The 20,199-nt window shown below is 36.3% G+C and overlaps 1 protein-coding gene across 1 annotated transcript in view; it reads right to left on the bottom strand.

Annotated features, from left to right (window-relative positions):
* Positions 1-20,199, bottom strand: part of LOC128191778 (DNA polymerase epsilon catalytic subunit A-like) — a 34,761-nt gene that overhangs the window by 4,182 nt on the left and 10,380 nt on the right. Inside the window, exons 19-51 of the mRNA XM_052864074.1 lie at positions 19,974-20,107; positions 19,605-19,765; positions 19,274-19,366; positions 18,864-19,008; positions 15,246-15,446; positions 14,771-14,923; positions 14,558-14,683; positions 13,610-13,801; positions 13,441-13,521; positions 13,004-13,135; positions 12,495-12,722; positions 12,176-12,376; positions 11,635-11,767; positions 11,329-11,425; positions 11,060-11,198; positions 10,862-10,968; positions 10,639-10,767; positions 10,330-10,493; positions 7,688-7,760; positions 7,467-7,554; positions 7,045-7,220; positions 6,708-6,822; positions 6,377-6,525; positions 6,039-6,128; positions 5,587-5,671; positions 5,293-5,496; positions 4,837-4,998; positions 4,544-4,615; positions 4,341-4,451; positions 4,007-4,092; positions 3,692-3,818; positions 3,292-3,503; positions 2,615-2,747 (exon numbers count right to left, since the gene is read on the bottom strand). Of these exons, the coding sequence (XP_052720034.1) occupies positions 2,615-2,747; positions 3,292-3,503; positions 3,692-3,818; positions 4,007-4,092; positions 4,341-4,451; positions 4,544-4,615; positions 4,837-4,998; positions 5,293-5,496; positions 5,587-5,671; positions 6,039-6,128; positions 6,377-6,525; positions 6,708-6,822; positions 7,045-7,220; positions 7,467-7,554; positions 7,688-7,760; positions 10,330-10,493; positions 10,639-10,767; positions 10,862-10,968; positions 11,060-11,198; positions 11,329-11,425; positions 11,635-11,767; positions 12,176-12,376; positions 12,495-12,722; positions 13,004-13,135; positions 13,441-13,521; positions 13,610-13,801; positions 14,558-14,683; positions 14,771-14,923; positions 15,246-15,446; positions 18,864-19,008; positions 19,274-19,366; positions 19,605-19,765; positions 19,974-20,107 (4,499 nt within the window). The remainder of the gene's footprint in view (positions 1-2,614; positions 2,748-3,291; positions 3,504-3,691; positions 3,819-4,006; positions 4,093-4,340; positions 4,452-4,543; positions 4,616-4,836; positions 4,999-5,292; positions 5,497-5,586; positions 5,672-6,038; positions 6,129-6,376; positions 6,526-6,707; positions 6,823-7,044; positions 7,221-7,466; positions 7,555-7,687; positions 7,761-10,329; positions 10,494-10,638; positions 10,768-10,861; positions 10,969-11,059; positions 11,199-11,328; positions 11,426-11,634; positions 11,768-12,175; positions 12,377-12,494; positions 12,723-13,003; positions 13,136-13,440; positions 13,522-13,609; positions 13,802-14,557; positions 14,684-14,770; positions 14,924-15,245; positions 15,447-18,863; positions 19,009-19,273; positions 19,367-19,604; positions 19,766-19,973; positions 20,108-20,199) is intronic.

Here is a 20,199-nt window from a genome sequence, read left to right on the forward strand (position 1 = left end):
ATTTTTCCCCCTTGGAACTCGGATAGCCCTGATTGCTGCCAATATTTACAAGAGCAGACTTTAATCACCACTCCTGCACATATATAGGGACTCAACGTTACGCAGGCAGAGATGACCGCACACCTACGCAACTCAACAAGTACCAACGTTAACGCAAGCAGGGATAACGCAAGCAGGGATGACCGCACACTTGCGCCAACAGCTCAACCTAACGCAAGCAGGGAGTGCCGCACACCTGGACTAGAAAGGCCAGAACACCAGCAGGGATGACCATTCATTATTGCTCCGCCGCAACCACCACAAGCAGGTATGACTGCACACTTGTATTAATGCGATACAAGGCATGAATGACCGCACACTCTGTATCATAGGTTTGAAAACACAAAGATTAGATAGAGCAGGGGTGTCCACACACTCAATCTATCTGTACCTGTTCAAGTTTAACCCCAAACAGTCGCTCATCTTAATGCAATAGACACTGTCCCTATATATGTGCCGGCCTAAAATAATTCATAGTATCTAAAAATTGGAAATCAAAAATAAACAAACTAATCCGGCCTAACCCAAAACTACTTATGCAGAACAACTTGTATACATTGAATATTTATTATTGTATAAAAATAATCATCACAATAATTGGTTAACAGTGGATGCATTAATTAAAATAATCAAGAATCAATAAATCAAAGGCAATAACTCAATACAGTACTGTAATACAAAAAGATTCTAATGAAAAAATAGCTGCCTGCTTCAATTTTATAGTCATATCACATGTTGAGTATTGCAGTTCTCAAAAAGATCCTTTACAATTGTTTATATATGGGATATTTAGCTGAATCAAACTCTGAACCTTCTTGTGAGGCCAAGGAATTGTCCTGGAGCCATAGTCTAAACAATTATAAAGAATCATCTTGCTGATTAGTTTCTGAGAAGAAGATTTTTAAAGATTTACTCTATATATTTCTATGTAAAATTTTAACACCCCCCAATTCAATGTGGCCTCACCCTACCCCCAGGGATCATGATTTTCACAACTTTGAATCTACACTACCTGACGATGCTTCCACACAAGTTTCAGCTTTCCTGGCTGTTTAGTTTCTGAGAAGAAGATTTTTAAATATTTACTCTATATATTCCTATGTAAAAATTTGACCCCCCATTGTGGCCCCACCCTACCCCCAGGGATCATGATTTTCACAACTTTGAATCTACACTACCTGAGGATGCTTCCACACAAGTTTCAGCTTTCCTGGCTGTTTAGTTTCTGAGAAGAAGATTTTTAAAGATTTACTCTATATATTCCTATGTAAAACTTCGACCCCCAATTTTGGCCCCATCCTACCCCCAGGGATCATGATTTTCACAACTTTGAATCTACACTACCTGAGGATGCTTCCACACAAGTTTCAGCTTTCCTGGCTGATTAGTTTCTGAGAAGAAGATTTTTAAAGATTTACTCTATATATTCCTATGTAAAACTTCGACCCCCCATTGTGGCTTCACCCTACCCCCAGGGATCATGATTTTCACAACTTTGAATCTACACTATCTGAGGATGCTTCCACACAAGTTTCAGCTTTCCTGGCTGATTAGTTTCTGAGAAGAAGATTTTTAAATATTTACTCTATATATTCCTATGTTAAACTTCGACCCCCCATTGTGGCTTCACCCTACCCCAAGGGATCATGATTTCACAACTTTGAATCTACACTGCCTGAGGATACTTCCACACAAGTTTCAGCTTTCCTGGCTGTTTAGTTTCGGAGAAGAAAATTTTTAAAGATTTACTCTATATTTTCCTATGTAAAACTTCGACCCCCCATTGTGGCTTCACCCTACCCCCAGGGATCATGATTTTCACAACTTTGAATCTACACTACCTGAAGATGCTTCCACACAAGTTTCAGCTTTCCTGGCTGATTAGTTTTTGAGAAGAAGATTTTTAAAGATTTACTCTATACATTCTTATGTAAAACTTTGACCCCCCCATCGTGGCCCCACCCTACCCCCAGGGATCATGATTTTCACAACTTTGAATCTACACTACCTGAGGATGCTTCCACACAAGTTTCAGCTTTCCTGGCTGTTTAGTTTTTGAGAAGAAGATTTTTAAAGATTTACTCTATACATTCTTATGTAAAACTTCGACCCCCCATTGTGGCCCCACCCTACCCCCGGGGGTCATGAATTTCACAACTTTGAATCTACACTACCTTAGGATGCTTCCACACAAGTTTCAGCTTTCCTGGTTTTCTGGTTCTTGAGAAGAAGATTTTTGAAAATTTCTCGAAATTTTTCATAATTTCTAATTATCTCCTCTTGAAAACGGGTTTGGCCCTTAATTTTCACAACTTTGAATCCCCTTTGCCTAAGGATGATTTGTGCCAAGTTTGGTTGAAATTGGCCTAGTAGTTCTTGAGAAGATGTTGAAAATGTGAAAAGTTTACGGACAGACGGACGACAGACAAAATGTGATCAGAATAGCTCACTTGAGCTTTCAGCTCAGGTGAGCTAAAACCTGGATGTTCAGTATATATACATGTATACATGAAAAGGAATCATTTGCTATTATAGCCAACCTATTCAATTTATGTCTAATGATAAAATATCTTACTCCATTGCATTTAACACATTTAAGGTCTTGTAGTATGAAGGCCATAGACTTCCGGTGAATAGCATCAAGAAGTGTGTCCTCAATCTCGTCCATGTCATAGGGGGCTTTACATTGCACACAGGCCCAGGAGGAGCTGAAATAACAGAGAATACATGTCATATATTGCCCATGAGAAGCTGAAATAACACAGAATATGTCGTACATTGCACACATGGCCATGAGGAGCTGAAATAAAAGAGAATGTGTGTCACATATTGGACAGGAGGAACAAAAATAAAAGGGAATACATATCATAAATTGTCCAAGAGGAGCTGAAATAACAGGGAATACATGTTATACATTGCACACATGCCCATGAGGAGCTGGAATAACAGGGAATATATGGCTCCTGCTCACTACTCACATACTTCCTCAAATTACATGTAGAACAAATTACAGTATCTTCATAGACTAGCTGGATAAAATAAGATATACATTTACTGCAGATACTGTGCAGATACCCACTGCTTTTAAAGTTGATATGCAAGTAACAAATTTAGGCTAAAAAAAGAATAGCTCCTGTGAGTTCACATCAATTTCTACAATTCACACTGCCTTACTTTTTAGTACATATAGATTTGTACAAAAGCATATGTTTACAAGGAAGAATTCATGCTGCACTATTTTTCACTACTTACTCCGACCTCTCCTGGCTAAGGTAAGGGTCACGACACAGGTCAAGGTCACGGATGTGGTTACATGATTTACATATGACCTCTGGTAACACATAGGAGAGACATGGGTCAGAGAAGGCTGCTTCCTCGGCAAACTCTCCGATTCCTATCAGTTTTAGAAGGTCTCGCTTTAACTTTATCACCTGAAGGTTAATATTGCTATCGAGGGAAAGAACCTAAAAAAGGACACAGGAAACATTTTTTGAAACACAACATACCTGTGTACAATAAAACACAGCAGTCTTTGCATCATGATGGGACTTAACATGGAGGAAGAGGCTGAAGAAATTCTGATGACTGGGGGCAAAATAGAACTGATTCTGAGAAAATGTTTCTGGTTTATTTGAGCAGAACAATCTCCTACCTTACAGACACATTTGATGAATTCTAAAGCTGGGTTCTGCATGGATAAGTGTGAGCCTGGTCTGTTTGGAAATTCACCAGACATGTCACTGATGTGACCAAATTTCTTGTGGATTTTCTGAGTGAGTCTGTAAGCATAAAGTACAAGTACATGTATGTAGTGAATTACAATCCATGCAAGTCTATAACTGTATTCGAGAGAATGAAGACATTAGTTAAACATGCTGTAACAAGTCTTTATCTGGACTAAATAAATATGATGTTGTTACTTTGAGATTGTGACTCTCTGAACCAAAGAACTATCTGACTGACTCACAGAAACATTTGTTGAGCGAGATCTCCGGCCACCAGCTCTTGTGCGAAGGTCACAGACTGTGGTGTGGTTGTCGTCTCTACAACTTTCTGTCAAGTAAACAACCAAGATTTAATCTTAGTAACATTATATTGAAAGATAAATATCTTTATTTGGAGGCACATTTCTTTTCAAATAAAAAGGGAACTCTTTACAAGAATGATAAATGTAAAAATCAAAGTTTATGTGTAGTTTTTCACAGACAGGAGCCTCAGGTTCAAATAATATGAAGTTAGAGATGACGTAATCATAAAAGCTGGTGTCTAGAAATTGATTTGACTGAATTATCTGCCGTTACCTGACTCTCGCTGTTGTGCCGCCGCTTGACAGGTGTATTCCCTGGGGTCTGGACTTTCTGCTCCTCCTGAAGCTGATTGTACACAGACAAAATGTATCCAGCCACGATCAGCTGTTAGGAGAAATATCATACAAAATTAGCTTACATACTTACTGTTTGATAATAATGTTACTATCAGAATCAAAAGCCAACTCATCACCTACATTAAAATTTGTCTGGCAAGCACCTGCTTCTGGTAGGAAATGCATTATGTTCCAATTCATTTCAATTTCAGGCTGAAAGAGTAAAAGAACATAAAACTACATGTATCTCAACAATTTTATTCCAAGTCTAGAGAAACTATACAGCATCAATTTGCAAAATTGTGAGCGCTTATGAAATTTCCGTCCTCTAAGTGTATTTCCATTTCCTATTAGTTAAAATACAAGGAAATCATAATAGGCAGCATTAATTTTGACCTTGACCTTTGACTTACAACAGTTCATTGTTTACTGACCTCATCCTCGTCCTCAGACCTGTTGAGGACCTCTCTCTCCTCCCTTTCGGTCTCCTCTCCCTCCTCTTCACTATCTGGACCCCCCTCTTTCTCCGGGTCGGGCTGAGTCTGCTCCAGAGGGGATTCTGAGGGCAGCTTCCCCTTTACTCCCCCATGGTTGGCCTGAAAAGTTCAAAATCATTGACCTTTAACAAATTCAAGAATTCCTACAAAACTTTGATGTAAAGTAACATACAATGATACATATGTTGGATAATCTTCTAATTTGCCTTCCACCACTCTCTTATGACAGTGGAACAATAATATTCAAGGGGACCAATTTTTGAAGTCAATTTCTAGTTATATTTATCCAAGAAAGTTTAAATGAATGAATGAAATATAGTTTTCACAACTATCCAAATTGTTAAATACCTGCTAAAAGATATTTGATATTAGTAACTTAACAGGTCTACTTACAGGGTCCAGCCACATCAAGTATTCCCAGCACTGTTCGTACGACATTTCCACCAGTTTGAACAGATCCCGCGTCTTGATGCTGTTGGTGATGTACTCCACGTAACCCAGGGCATCCACCAGACGCCGCTTCTTAGTGCACAAAATCAGACGGTTGAAGTTCCCGTACACTACATTTGATCCCAGTCGTTTAAACTCCGATATGAGCTGAAAATGCAACACAGAACTATATAACCTGAAAGATACTCTTAAACAATCACCTTCCATGCAGTTGGGCATAACGTCAACAAAACTGACCTGCAGAAAGACTTTTTTCATCATGTTGTGAAGAGTTCTCCGCAGGGCTGGGTCATACAGTAGGGCATTGGAAGAACGCAGCCACCTTTTAATAGAAATGTAAATAATTTACAAGTACATATGAAATTGATATGTAGCAAATTTATTAAATACTACTGTAGATTTCAAAAAACATAAAAACCCTTTTTGTTGTTGAATTCATCCTTTCTAATGACAGGTGTACATGTGCATTTAGTCGAACATAGCTACCGTATCTTGAATTCAACAGACATCCGAGATCAATGGGTAAAAGGTGGTTAAGAATTTCAGCTCACTTCAACATATCCATAATATTTAAGATATCAATGTTCAATCCACACATGTACCAAACTTTGTGAACATTTTTTTTTGCAAATGTTTAATGAAAATCATAAATTTTAATACATGTAAGGGTTACAAGATCAGAAACTTACCTATAGAAGTGAATGATTTGGTTGTCAGCAAATATGTTGTTGTATAGGGTAACATCTCTCACCCAACCATGCACCATTGTTTTTAGAATTCTGTTGATAAATAATGAGATATCATGAATGTTTGTACAGGTTTTACAAAAAACGTTGACACAAAATTTTATATTTATGCTTGTAAGTATTTGGAACATAACAGATACAGTCTAACAAATCAAGAAAGAGTTAACAAAGCTTCTTTGTGGAAAAGCACCAAGTCATGCTAATTCAAGTCGAAAGTTTCAAGTGTATGGTACAAGTCCATGTGTAAACATTAGGGAAATGCTTAAACATTCTGTCCTCGCCTGAAACTTGTTGAGCAGAGAGCAGTTTCATCATAGCTTGCCAGATAGGTGGCAGCACCTTGGCCCTGAACCATTTCCTCCAGCGATGACTGAGGGAGAATGTCAAAACTCACAGCACTGGCCCCTTCTTGGTCATTGACATGGGCTGACTGAAGGCAAATTGAAAAGATTGCAACTTAAATTAATAATTTGTGACAATTTTTAACAGCATGTCAGATGTTTTTAACTTGGTCAAAAATGTTTTCATGAGTTATGCAAGAAGCAGATTCTTGTTATTCAACATATTATCAAAGTCCTTAAAGATAGTTTGTTAAGTTGTTGGTATATGTACCTCTATAATGGTGTTGACGGCCAGACTAGAGATTCCTAGCTCTACACACACCGTGGGGAAGGTCCCAGGGTTGTTGACCTCCACACTTGTACTCTCCTCCAACTCCATACACAACCTTGATAAAATAACCGAAATCTTATTTCATCGATGATGTAAAAATATAAAATCAATAAATAAATCATGCATAAAATTTTCAAAAATGAAATTTACAATCTAATTTGCACGTTATTTCTAATCTTGTTAAGGCAGAACAGATAATATTAGGGACAAAAGGGGAGAAAAACTTTATTCTACTATGATTCTAGGAAAGAAATCTTAGTTTTGGTTAAATGTCCACCTGTTGTCGTCCGCTTCCTTGCCCCCGAGGTCAGGTCGCTCTGTGGGGGAGCACCACAACACGTGGTTGTTCTTCTGGAGGTGGCGGGCAAAGAACAAGTCACAGCCAAACATGGTGATGTCCTTGGGAAGGTTCCCAAGGGGGATGTGTAGGTACCGGCACTGCTCCGTCATGGACTGGACACAGATATACATGTATATAAAGATTAGAAATATATGGGACACAAAGGGACACATAATAGTATAAGAGCCACTTGTAACAGTCACTTTCCAAAATATATGTCACACATCTACTAGTAATATGAACATTTTGATAGAGGCATGAGTAAAAAATAGCATTATGCACTTGTAAGAACAGAAATACATGTAGAAAGCTACAAATAATGACATGATGAGAGTGCTGATATCAGTAAGCATTCTTACCTGGAGGATGATCTTGACGTTCAGGTAATGTTGTATCATACGTCTACATCCCACTCTCTGCCAGTCCAACACGCTGTACAGGCGGTCACTACACCACAAACACAGCATTCATCATCATCATCATCATCATCATCATCATCATCATCATCATCATCATCATCCTTATACACACACACACATGTATGACATGACTTTAACAATTGATTATTATCCTCACTTACCTGTCTGTGATGTGAATAGGCACTAGTGGAAAATCATTCAGTCCTGGCATGGAGGAGGTCAAGTGCTGGAAATCTGGGATAAACCATAGATTCATTATTAAATGTTACGCACATAGTCCAACTGCACATCTATTGGTAATACTTGCATAGGCAATAAGGTGAAAAAACAAATAAAATATTTACTTAAGGTGGCTCTATACACCACTTTTTGATGACGCAGTACGCAAAAAAGTAAATCTGGAAGCATGCAATTCCAGTACTGGCTGATTTAACTGAGGAGAATTGTATGGGGACTGCTCTATTAAAAAATTTGTTAAATGAATAGTCTTAGATTTAATTTGTTAATTGGAAAAAATTATTACTTACAAGTAATGTGACACCTTCACGTTGTGTCGTATTATTTATCGTAAAAAACAATAAAATCAAGTATAATTTTCCGAATAGTTTCTTTCCGATTTTCGATATCTTACAGCGTAGCTCAGTGGGTTAGTGGGTTCACTACAAATCTGTAGGTCAGGAGTTCGAATCCCGTTGAGGACAATAAAATTTTTAACTTTCCAAAATTTTCTAAAACGTATTTTTTGGTTGAATACTGTGAAAGAAAATTCTAAACCGGTGAAAGTATTTTAATTATAATATACTTTAACCCACATTAATATTGACAGATGTTCCTATCCATCATAAGGGGATGGAAGGGTGGCTTTGAATTTCTCTCAGGTTGGGATACATAAATCCTATTAGTTAATTTTCCCCTTTATTTATTTGACTTAATTTTGCATTAAAGTGAATAAATTCACTTATATAGGCCTATAATGAAATATGTATGTATTTATCATTCCATCATGATATTTTTTGAAAATTTTCTTTAACTCAGAAATGAAAAGCCCCCAAGATGTTTGGGCCTTGGGACTTAGAAATGATAACTCTTACCTGAGGAACTTTCATACCAAATAAAATTTAAAATATTTTTTGTGTTTATTTGCAATGATTTTTATTCAAATTTTTTAGTCACAGTTATTAAAATACATTTTCTTATAACATCAAGCAGCTTTTTCAGATGATTTGTCAACAGAGTAAGAAAATATTAACAAGTGAAAAGCTGTCAATGTGACAGCAAACTGGGTTTTTATTAATGTGAACTGTATCCATAATCCATGTCAACCCATATCCAGTGAAATGGAGTACCCTAAATGCAATATTTTGCCAAAAAATGACTAAGTTCAAAAGATGGGTTTTTTTCCCTAAATTATCGGAAATCAAAATCCTAGCAATATGCACACCTCTAATACATATATGTATAAGTACAATTGATTTGCAAAAGAACAACTTCTTATCTTAAAAACTGTAGGAGGAGTTATCCGTACAATGAGGGTACCCTATATGCAATATTTTGCCAAAAAATGACTAAGTTCAAAAGCTGGTATTTATTTTCATAAATTATCAGAAATCAAAATCCTAGCAATATCCACACCTCTGATATATGTACAATTGATTTGCAAAAGAACAACTTCCTATCTTGAGAACTGTAGGAGGAGTTATCCGTACAATGAGGGTACCCTATATGCAATATTTTGCCAAAAAATGACTAAGTTCAAAAGCTGGTATTTTTTTCATAAATTATCGGAAATCAAAATCTTAACAATATCCACACCTCTGATACATGTATATGTACAATTGATCTGCAAAAGAACAACTTCCTATCTTGAAAACTGTAGGAGGAGTTATCCATACAGTGAGGGTACCCTTTTGGCAGCCGCCCGCCCTCCATTTTCACCATTTTAATAACCGGATTTTTCCGTTGGAAAACCCGGTTCAAAATTATGTTTTGGGGAAATACTTAAGCAATAATACAATTTTTGAATGTTAAGAAGTATTATATTTATTTTAAGGTATCCGAAGGAAATATCCATCATATGACAAAAAGATTTCTCTCAATTTCTTTATACAGTAAAACTCGGTTATAGCGAAGTCCCAGGGACCAATGGAATTACTTCGTTATATCCGTAATTCGTTATATCCGTAGAACGAATTCGTTATAATATTTACAGCGAATTCGCTATATACATGTTTTCTTTCAGCAGACTGTATCTTTTGCTAACTGATGCCTAAATTAAAAATACACTACTTTGATACCTTTAATAAACGGATTGAGAATTGAAAAAACATATGAAAATAATTCATTCAAACTATTATGTTAAATGGTAGTGCAAACTTTCTTAAACAGTAAAGAAATTCGTTATAAATTTGTTAAATTTCGTTAGTATTCACCTTAACGGGACTCAAAATCAGTTCGCTATATCCGTAAATTCCTTATATCCGAATTCGTTATAACCATAAAATTTTGCAAAGATTTGTTAAGCATTTTACCAGGGACTCGAAAAAACTTCGCTATATCCGAGAATTCGCTATATCCGTGTTCATACTAAACGAGTTTTGCTGTAGTTCACTTTTTAAAAATTATTTTACAAAAACACAAAAAAACATTTGAAAATTCTTTAAAAATACCTATTGTATCCCTATCATTGTTTTAATATTTAATAAGTATATGTTTTGTGGTCTTTTATTAAAAATTGGAATAAACTGTGGATGTATAGAGCCACCTTAAAATACTGGACCCATGGTCCAGTTATCATTTATTTTACCTTGAGGTGATTGGATGGCTATGTAGGTGGGTCCCCGCTTTTCGTCCTTGTAGGCGGACAGTGACCTTTGGATTGACCTGTACACCTGTCGTACATCCTTCTCCAGTTTGTAATCAAAGGTGTGATTGGCAGGGGGCAGGTCCTCCTCATCCACCTTGGACAGTCTGTGACGTACACAACAAAATATATCATTTTTCAAACATAAAACATGACAAAAATTTTGAGTTTATTTTTTAAAGTTCATAAAATTGGATCAAGAAATAAATCCCTATATAGTTTATCCCTATCAGATATGAGTAATTCTTGTACTTTGAGTTTCTTTCTGCATTGAATAGTGCGGTCAGTGTTGGCATCTGGTCACTTCTGACTGTGTCCACAATATAAACCACAGCTCTCTTCGACATCGGGAAGAAAAGGCCAAACACCATTTTATTTCCACTGAAAAGGAGCAAATAAAATTGATTTATCTCTAAACAACCTCGTAATGCACCTAACTATTTCTCTAACAGATCACTGCAATCAAAATACATACCATATGTGATGATACAGGTAGATGTGTTTTATAGAGCCTGGCTCTAAATAGGAAAACTGAGCAAGAGTCCTGAAATTCAGGTGATCCAGTTCAAAGGTGTCAGTTTCCTGGTAAAATAAAGAGAAAAACGTCACATTATAAAAAAAACATGACATCTTAATCTGAATTGGCTCAACTGTTTTCACGAGTTAAACTTACTCGTCCCTGCATGTACTTGGCAAAGTCCCTGTTGACGGTCGTGATACAGCCGAGTCTGTAGAGAGCTCGGAACAGCAGGGGGACCTGTGTCTCATACACTCCCTCTATGTCTGGGGAGGAAAGGTCCGCACTGATCTCACTGCAGAGACAATCGCAGCATTATAAAAATACTCTTTCACTTTTTATTGGTAAAGCAGGCTAAATATATAATTTGTAAGATGGGCGTTACATGTTATTTGTAAGGCGAGCTTAACAAAAGGTCAGCTTACTTGATGTGCTCCTCATACACATCCTCTGGGACAGAGTATTCATACAGGTACATCACAGGGTGTGAGCGAGGGAGCGTCTTTATCACCTTCTTCCACACTTAAACGTACAACAAATGGCCTAGTAAATGCTTATTCAAAATCATCCATATCAATTATTTTTGTAGAGAATATTACTCTTGAAGCTTACACAGAAAAGCTAGGTTCCATAGATTTTAAAACATGGAAAAGTGTTTGACACAGAACATACATGTACCAGGTTCATCATCTATCCACACAATTTGTTATATCATCTATACAAGTACTTACTGGCTCCCTCTCCTTCCTTGGGAGTTCTCTGGTTGACATAAAAGATTCGGGGGACATTGACCTTCATGGCATGAAGGTCATTCCCAATCAGTGCCCACAGCTTAAACTGTCCTGGGTGTCCCGTCTCCATCAGCTGAACAAAAATTAGTTGTGATATCTGATTATTAAATGACAACATCATCCTGTTAACCGTTTTCTCTTTCATTTTGAAATTCTCCATTTAAGGAAATAGAACATCAATTTTTGGGGATTTCCATACATAATATTCAATTTTATAGATTCTTAAATTATTGGATAATGAACCCAACAATAAAAGTTTCTGAGGATTAACATTAAGAAAATTGAGATTCAAGGATTCTCAACTTCTTTGGCAATGATCCAACCAATATAAGTTTTTGTCACATTTCTTACTTTGATGAAAATTATCTTTCAACTTAATAACATAATCCAAAGAAACTACAATAAATAAATAAACATGTGCCTCCACATTCAATAGAATTTCAAAGAAAGGAGAACAATATTATATAAGATCAATTGTTACCTGCACAATCTGCCAGGGCATGTCCATGATACTGCGAGCAGTCCGCCGCAGGAATCCGCTAAGACCGGACTTGTTTCCGCCCAGGTAGGTTCCGGTCGGGACATCTCCAAATTCCACCCGTCTCCTCTTCCTCTCTGTTCTGTCTTTGGCTTGAAGCTGCCATTTCTTCTTGTGATACTCCAGCCAAACTTTTCTTTCCTCCTGTAATGTTATCAAACACAAGATTTGTTGTATTATTTTGTTTCTTCAAAAGCTAAATGACCAGCTGAAATAACTGTTATTTAGCAAAACGTTAAACACACTCCAGTATTATCCAGACCTTTGTGTTTCCCATTGGCGGGGGTGTTCCCAGGATTTCCCTCCAGGTCTGTGACTCCTGGGAATCCTGACTGGCCTCCGAGTCTCCAATGCTCGACCGGTCTCGCTTCCTCTTGTGACTGAGCACCATGCCGTTTGTGGGCTTTTTGAAGTTCATCATGTCCTCCATATCTGTCACACTTGGAGTCTGTTCATCCTCCTGAGAGAATAGCTCCCTCTCTGAGGAAATCTACAAAGGAGTCATTATTCTGGGTCAAATCCAACAGGTATTGTTTCTTAAATGCAAAAATATTAGGCTGTTGATTCCTCTTATCTGGTAAACAGATAAAGACTTCAGACATTATATCAAGGCATGCATTTATGCTTTGGCAGTTCTCATTTACAAACATTATTTTGAAAAGTTAAGAAAAATATGAAAATATTATTTGACAATGTGAAGTCAGCTTTCTCGCTATATTCTAATATCATTATTTTTCAGTCACTTCCCTAGACACCAAATGCTCCATTTACCTCCTCTGTCTTCTTTCTTTGAGCTGGAGCAAAGATTTCACTGATCTTCTTCTGCTTAAACACATCGTTCCTCTCCATCAGCTTCTTGTGGAGCCAGGGTGGATGAGGCACTCTAGGGACTGGGTTGGCCACCTATCAGGAAGAAAAAAATATCTCATTCTTAGAAAGATACATGTACATGTGTAGAATTTTGTATTCAATACTATAAACCTATAATATTTAGTGCATACAAAATTTAGTGAAAAATGATTTTTGAATATGTCTGTGTGGATTTGATTAAGCGTATTTCTAAATATGCTTTCTATGTTTGACATTCGGCGATATACTTGATTTGGCAGAGTTCACATTCAACCTAAAACGCTAAAAAGAATGCACAGCCAAATGTAATACATTTACAGTACATAAAATCCAGCATAAACCCAATTCCTTTATCTAACCTGTTGTAGAGCAGCTGGAATGGTGATTATCTTCTGAACACAGCCCCCGAGTCTCTCAATGTAGTATTCCCAATCCAAAATCTAACACACAAGCAAACAAGTCAAACGTGTTACTATTCATTCACATACAAGAAAAGTTGGAGATTCATTCTAACCAACCATGACTTACCTCTCTGATCCCAAAGTCTGTGAGGCTGGGGCTCTTGAGCCACTTCCTGAGATAATGCTTGGTCACACTGGGCTCTGCCTGGAAGATGGCCAGGGGGATAGCTCTCTCTGTGACCGGCGCACCCTCAGGCTTCTTGGAGATCACATAGTGACAGTTCAAACCGGCATCCTTTACCATCTGGTCTCCCAAAAACTGCAACAAACCAATGTCATTAAAAATCAAATAATAGGCTAGATACAGATTTACAAGAGAATTGGCTTGATAGAGATTTCTTCATAATAAAGAGCAATTAAAAATCCCCAAGTATATACAATGTACAAGTTTTCTACACATTTTTTGTTTAGTCAAAGCTCAATGTACCGGTATTGTAATCAGAAAATCATACCCCCCTCCCAAAATAAAATTATACTCTGTCCAGAGTTTGTGCTCAAACTACGTTCATCCACTAATATGAAAAATGTCCAGATTATCTGTTTTGAAACGCCCCCTCTACCACTTCCGGTTTCATTATACATCCAAAATAGAAAGTCTAGTGAGATTTTGCATTGCTTCGGCCATTAATAAGCCCGGATGATAACGCTGAAAAATTGCGCAAGGTATCTTGAGTACTTCCGAATGGAAAAAAGATGTAAACATTTCCCATTATAAATCTCCTTAAGAAATTTCTTTTCGTTCCTGTGGACTTTTATGGGTGAAAAATGATAATTGTGCAATGAAGATATCTTGGATATATTCCATTATATCGATTTCAACTGTATTTCTTTCACAGCCATGTGTATTTTTATCAAAAATCAACAAAAAGTGATGGAAGCAATAATTTGGGACAGACTATAACACTCCCTTTTATCTCCCCTCCATACAACATTATCTTCTTATTCATGATAAGGATCTTTGAAATCAATATTTTGTTTAGCTTTTTATTTGCTCATAAATATCATTGTCACTTACCTCTGCCAGACGTTTAGCTGTACTTATAGACGTGGATTTCTGCTCGCCGTAGTCCGCCAGTGTTCTGGACATGTTACGTTTCTCAGCGATCAACTCAAACAGTTCCGAGTCAGGCATGTTAGCTGCCTGTTGGGATCAAAATAACAAAGTAGTATCAATCTCTTCAATAACCTCTGAAGATAAATCAGATTGTTAATTCAGACAAGTACAAACCTTGCTGAAGAGAACATCCAGCCAATAGTCAGCTACTTTAGCCACCGCGGCATAACACTCGTCCAGGGTGGTGCCCTTCAGAAATGCCTCAAACACCGAGGACTGGAAAATCTTGATCAGTTCCAACTCACCTCGTCTCTTCACCTCAAATCCCTAATTACAAAAATACGGGCAGGTATCTTTAGAATCATGGAGAAATTTACATGTAAATAGTGTAAATGTTAAAATTTTTGCACAGATATAATTTTCATTCAATACATTGCATATGAGGGAGAATGTGTTTGCATAATCATAAAATACACCAACCTGTGTATCATTTCTTAAGAAAATATATTTATATTGGGGGTAATAACACTAAAATATATTTATATTGGGGGTAATAACACTATAGACAAACTATTTTAATTACTGCAGGAATTCCCTCCCCAACAATTTGAGTTCAGTCCATTTTACAGCCTTAACTTTCTTTTTCTACCTTTAATTCAGCTAGAGATCCATCAAAGTTAAACACTGCATATCTCTTCTTCAGCTTCTTCCCTTCCTCCTTTGAAGCCGGCAGGATCATGGCAAGATAGGGGCCATCCACCTCAAAGAAGATGGAGTTTTCACTGCGTACCGAGTACTTCAGGGATCTAGCATCCTCCAACTCCTGGTATTGGTCATTGGTGAAAAAGTCCTACAAAAGTAGATACAGAATTTGTTACTTCCCTTTAAAATACAGTTATAGGGTTATATGGTTATAGCGAACTCCCTTACAACGAATTGAATGTAACAGTGAAGTGGTTTTTATTTCTCGTAATTTTATTACTTTGTAAACATTGACAGATATAACAAATTACGCTTATAACAAAGTAAAATTGCCTGTCCCTGGTACTTAGTTATAAGTGTGTTTTACTAAACTATGCTTTGCCAAGGTACAATATGTTAAAATTGGAATTAAGATGTTGATTAAATCAATATTGGCAAGGGGTTTCTGTAACTTTGAAAGAACAATATTTAAACATAGGTAATCACAGATTACAAAGCTCACCAAGACGAGACATCACCCTTATGAGACTTCACCTTTATGAGACCACCTTCATCATATTAAATGAAAATCATACTTTATGATCTTGGATATTCATGGATTTTGTTTTGACACAATATCGTATATCATCTGTTAAAAAATTGTATGATAATCATATGTTCATATGTTAATCAATACAATAATATAAAATTAAATATTGCATCCTATCACATTTACAACATATATCATATAATACAATAAAATACCATAATAAACAATGATGAAGTATGATATTGTAACGTATGATATGACACTGTATTGTGTTATACATTATTGTATTTGATCAAATAATACAATATCATAATATATAAAACAATATAGTATTATATTACAGTATCATATTACATAATACATCATAACATTGAAACATGTGATATTATATTGTATAATATAGTATGATATTGTATGATACTGTATCATTTTTGATACATAATATGATATTGTATCATATGACACAATATTATTTGATACAACATTGAATCATATCAAATGATACAATATTATGTGATAAAGTAAAATATTATATGATACAATATTATATTATACATATTGTATCCTATGATACAATCATATATTTTACAATATCATACAATACAATTCCATGTGATGTGATAATATATCATATTATAAACCAATATCATATTATACAATATTGTATGATACGATATTATATAATATAACAGTATCATATTATACAATTTCATGTGATATAATTTTATATTACAGAAACTAATATCATATTATACAAAATCGTATGATACAATATGATAGAATATACAATATAGTATCATAGGATACAATTTTATATTTTGTAATATCTTATGTAATAGTATCATGTGATTAAATGATAAATTAATAATACAATATAATATTATACAATATTGTATCATAATATACAATACTATACATAACGATATCATGATACAATATCATAACATAAAATATAAAAAAATTGATATAATATGATATTGTATCATATAACTTTTTATAATATTACATATGATATTATATTGTATCATATTAAACAATATTGTTTCATACCATACAATACTATATCATAGGAATCATGTTATATCATTTATCAACAAACACATCTATATATCGAGCAGGTTTGAGTGAGGTAGGAGATTTCTTTAGCATCCTTGATAATGGAAATCAGGCTCTGCATCTGAAGCAACCTCTGCGTTTCATTTATAATATAGTTAAATCAACTATGCAAGCTATCATCTATAAAACATGTGACCTGTTCCAAAAAAACTAAACCTCATCCAGCATCCGAAACCTATGGCTCAGACTCAGCATTCAAGCCTGTCAGGTGCATCAGTATACATAAGACACATCTCCATGCAAGTTAGGTGAAGTTCAGACCAGTAATAACTAAGATATCATCATCAGAGGGCACTAGCAATTCAAACCTAAACCTGCTCCAGCATCCGCAACCTATGGCTCAGATTCAATATCCATGCCTGTCAGGTGCATCTGTATCATAAGACACACCATCCATTAAAGTTTGGTGAAGTTAGGACCTGTAATAACTAAGATTTATTTTTTAGCATCCCTGATAATGGAGATCAAGCACTGCATCTGAAGCTTCCTCTATGATTCATTCATACTACAGTTTAATCAACTATGCAAGTTTAAAAAAGTACTATTATCTATTAAACATGTGACCTGTTCCAAAAAACTTAACCATATCCAGCATCTGAAACCTATGGCTCAGACTCAGCATTCAAACCTGTCAGGTGCATCAGTATCATAAGACACACCATCCACGGAAGTCTGGTGAAGATAGGACAAGTAATAACTAAGATATAATAATCAGAGGGCACCTGTTTCAAAAACTTTAACCAGCTCTAAAAACCTTAACCTCCTTCAGCAACAAAACCTATGGCTCAGATTTAGCATTCAAGCCTGTCTGGTGCATCAGTATCATAAGACGCACCATCCATGCAAGTCTGGTGAAGTTAGGACAAGTAGTAACTAAGATATAATCATCAGAGGGCACCTGCAACAAAACCTTTAACCAGCTCTTAAAACCTTAACCTCCTCCAGCATCCGAAACCTATAGTTCAGATTCAGCAACCAAGCCTGCCTGGTGCATAAGTATCATAAGACACACCATCCATGCAAGTTTGGTGAAGTACGGACCAGCAGTAACTTAGATATTGCTATCAAAGGGCACCTGCAACAAAACCTTTAACCAGCTCCAAAAACTTTAACCTCCTCCAACATCCGAAACCTATAGCTCAGATTCAGCAACCAAGCCTGTCTGGTGCATCAGTATCATAAGACACACCATCTATGCAAGTTTAGTGAAGTACGGACCTGCAGTAACTTAGATATTGCTATCAAAGGGCACCTGCAACAAAACCTTTAACCAGCTCCAAAAACCTTAACCTCCTCCAGCATCCGAAACCTATAGCTCAGATTCAGCACTCAAGCCTGTCTGGTGCATCAGTATCATAAGACACACCATCTATGCAAGTTTAGTGAAGTACGGACCTGCAGTAACTTAGATATTGCTATCAAAGGGCACCGGCAACAAAAACTTTAACCTGGTCCAACAACCTTAACCTCCTCCAGCATCTGAAATTTAGGACTCAAATTCAGCATCCAAGTCTTTCAAGTCCATAAGTAGGTCCAGATGCATCATCCATGCAAGTTTGGTGAAGATAGGACAAGTGATAGCTTAGATACAGGACCTGCAACAAAAACTTTAACCAAGTCCGGACGCCGACATCGACGCCGATGCCGAGGGTATAGCATAAGCTCCCCCTGACTTCGTCTCGGTGAGCTAAAAAGTTTATGATTGGTGAAACTATAATAAACAGAAGAGCACCGCTTTCGAAATTTGATTGATCTTTCCAGCTGAATGAATGTTAAGATAAAGCAAAAGTTAGAAATACATGCCAAGTCCTGAAGTTTACATATCAATACAGCTGACATAAGTCCTCACAAGAATTATATCCAGAATCCTTCATTAACATGCAAATTTCTACATTTTCATGTAATCACCATGACCCCTACCTTGACCATGATATTCAGCATGGCTCCTGGATATGACACGGTTACTTTAGGTTTTTTGGCATTGGTTGTCTTGACTACATAGTTTTCTGGGAATGTAGCAGGCAACACACACCAAATACCATCAGTGTCCAGTTCCAGAGGGCGACTACAATACAGAACCACTATTAAAGATAAAAAAATCTCTTTTTTATGAGCAGGGGCAGAATTCTACTTGAGCACATTCCAAATCAACAAAATAAGAGCATTTAAAGGAGGATATTATATAAACCTTATATGAATAGACGTACATTTACTTGTATTCAACTGACAATATTGTGAGCGAAAACAATCTACTGATCCTACACGTATATCAGTCTACATGTATATATGTGTATAAAGAGCTGAAATGGCTGATTATTTGAGGACATTACCCAATCTGTTCGACTATTTCCCTGGCTTTGGTAATGATGTTGGCCCCTGTGTAACACACCACCCCCGCCATCTCCATGCTATACCATCGGGCTCTGTACAACAGAATATGGAACTATTATTTAATATTCAACACAAAATAAGGCTGTTATTCAATGCACAGAACAAACAAATTCAATATCTGTGATACAAAACTGAAATTTATGCATACACCGTACATCTATGTACATGCATCAGCCAAAAAATATAAGTGGTCTGTCAATCAAGTATTTACATAGTATCTATACACTTAATTCCGGTACATGTACATGTATTTTTACTTAAATACCATACCCTTTTCTCATGACATATCCATAAAATGAGTTGAGGATACACTTGTGAGCCAGCTGAAGAGAATCGTAAAGAACCACCATTCCGTTGGCTTTCTTTATTTCTGCTGCATCCCCAGACTTCTTGGCCTCTGCTAACTTTTTACCCCAGGCTTTGTTTAAGCCCTATATAAATTCAAATGCCTACACTTTATCTTATATCAATGAAATCAGGTCAACTTTTTTCAGGCAACAGAGACTTTCTTGAATATGTCTTTTTACGCAAAATGTTTTTATTATTAAACACAAAGGTGGTTCATTTCTGCTGCAATCAGTTTCCAAAATTAAACAAGAAGAGTTCTACAACCCACTGATGTGTAAACTATGGCCATACCTTAAATTCATATCTGCGATCTCTGAAAGCTCGCACAGTGTCAACATAGAAAGAGTTTTCTCTCTGGCAGATAGTGGCAATTCGCTCTTCTATGCGAGTGGAATGGACTTTTTTGTAAGCTTTCCGGCAGTAATCTAATGAATATGTATCACACTTAAAATGAAGTTGACTGCATTTTTTCACATTAAATTCAATAGAATTGGACTGTATTTTAAGCCTTTTGGTA

The sequence above is a fragment of the Crassostrea angulata genome, chromosome 7, assembly GCF_025612915.1.
Source record: "Crassostrea angulata isolate pt1a10 chromosome 7, ASM2561291v2, whole genome shotgun sequence".
Classification (NCBI taxonomy): Eukaryota; Metazoa; Mollusca; class Bivalvia; order Ostreida; family Ostreidae; genus Magallana; species Magallana angulata.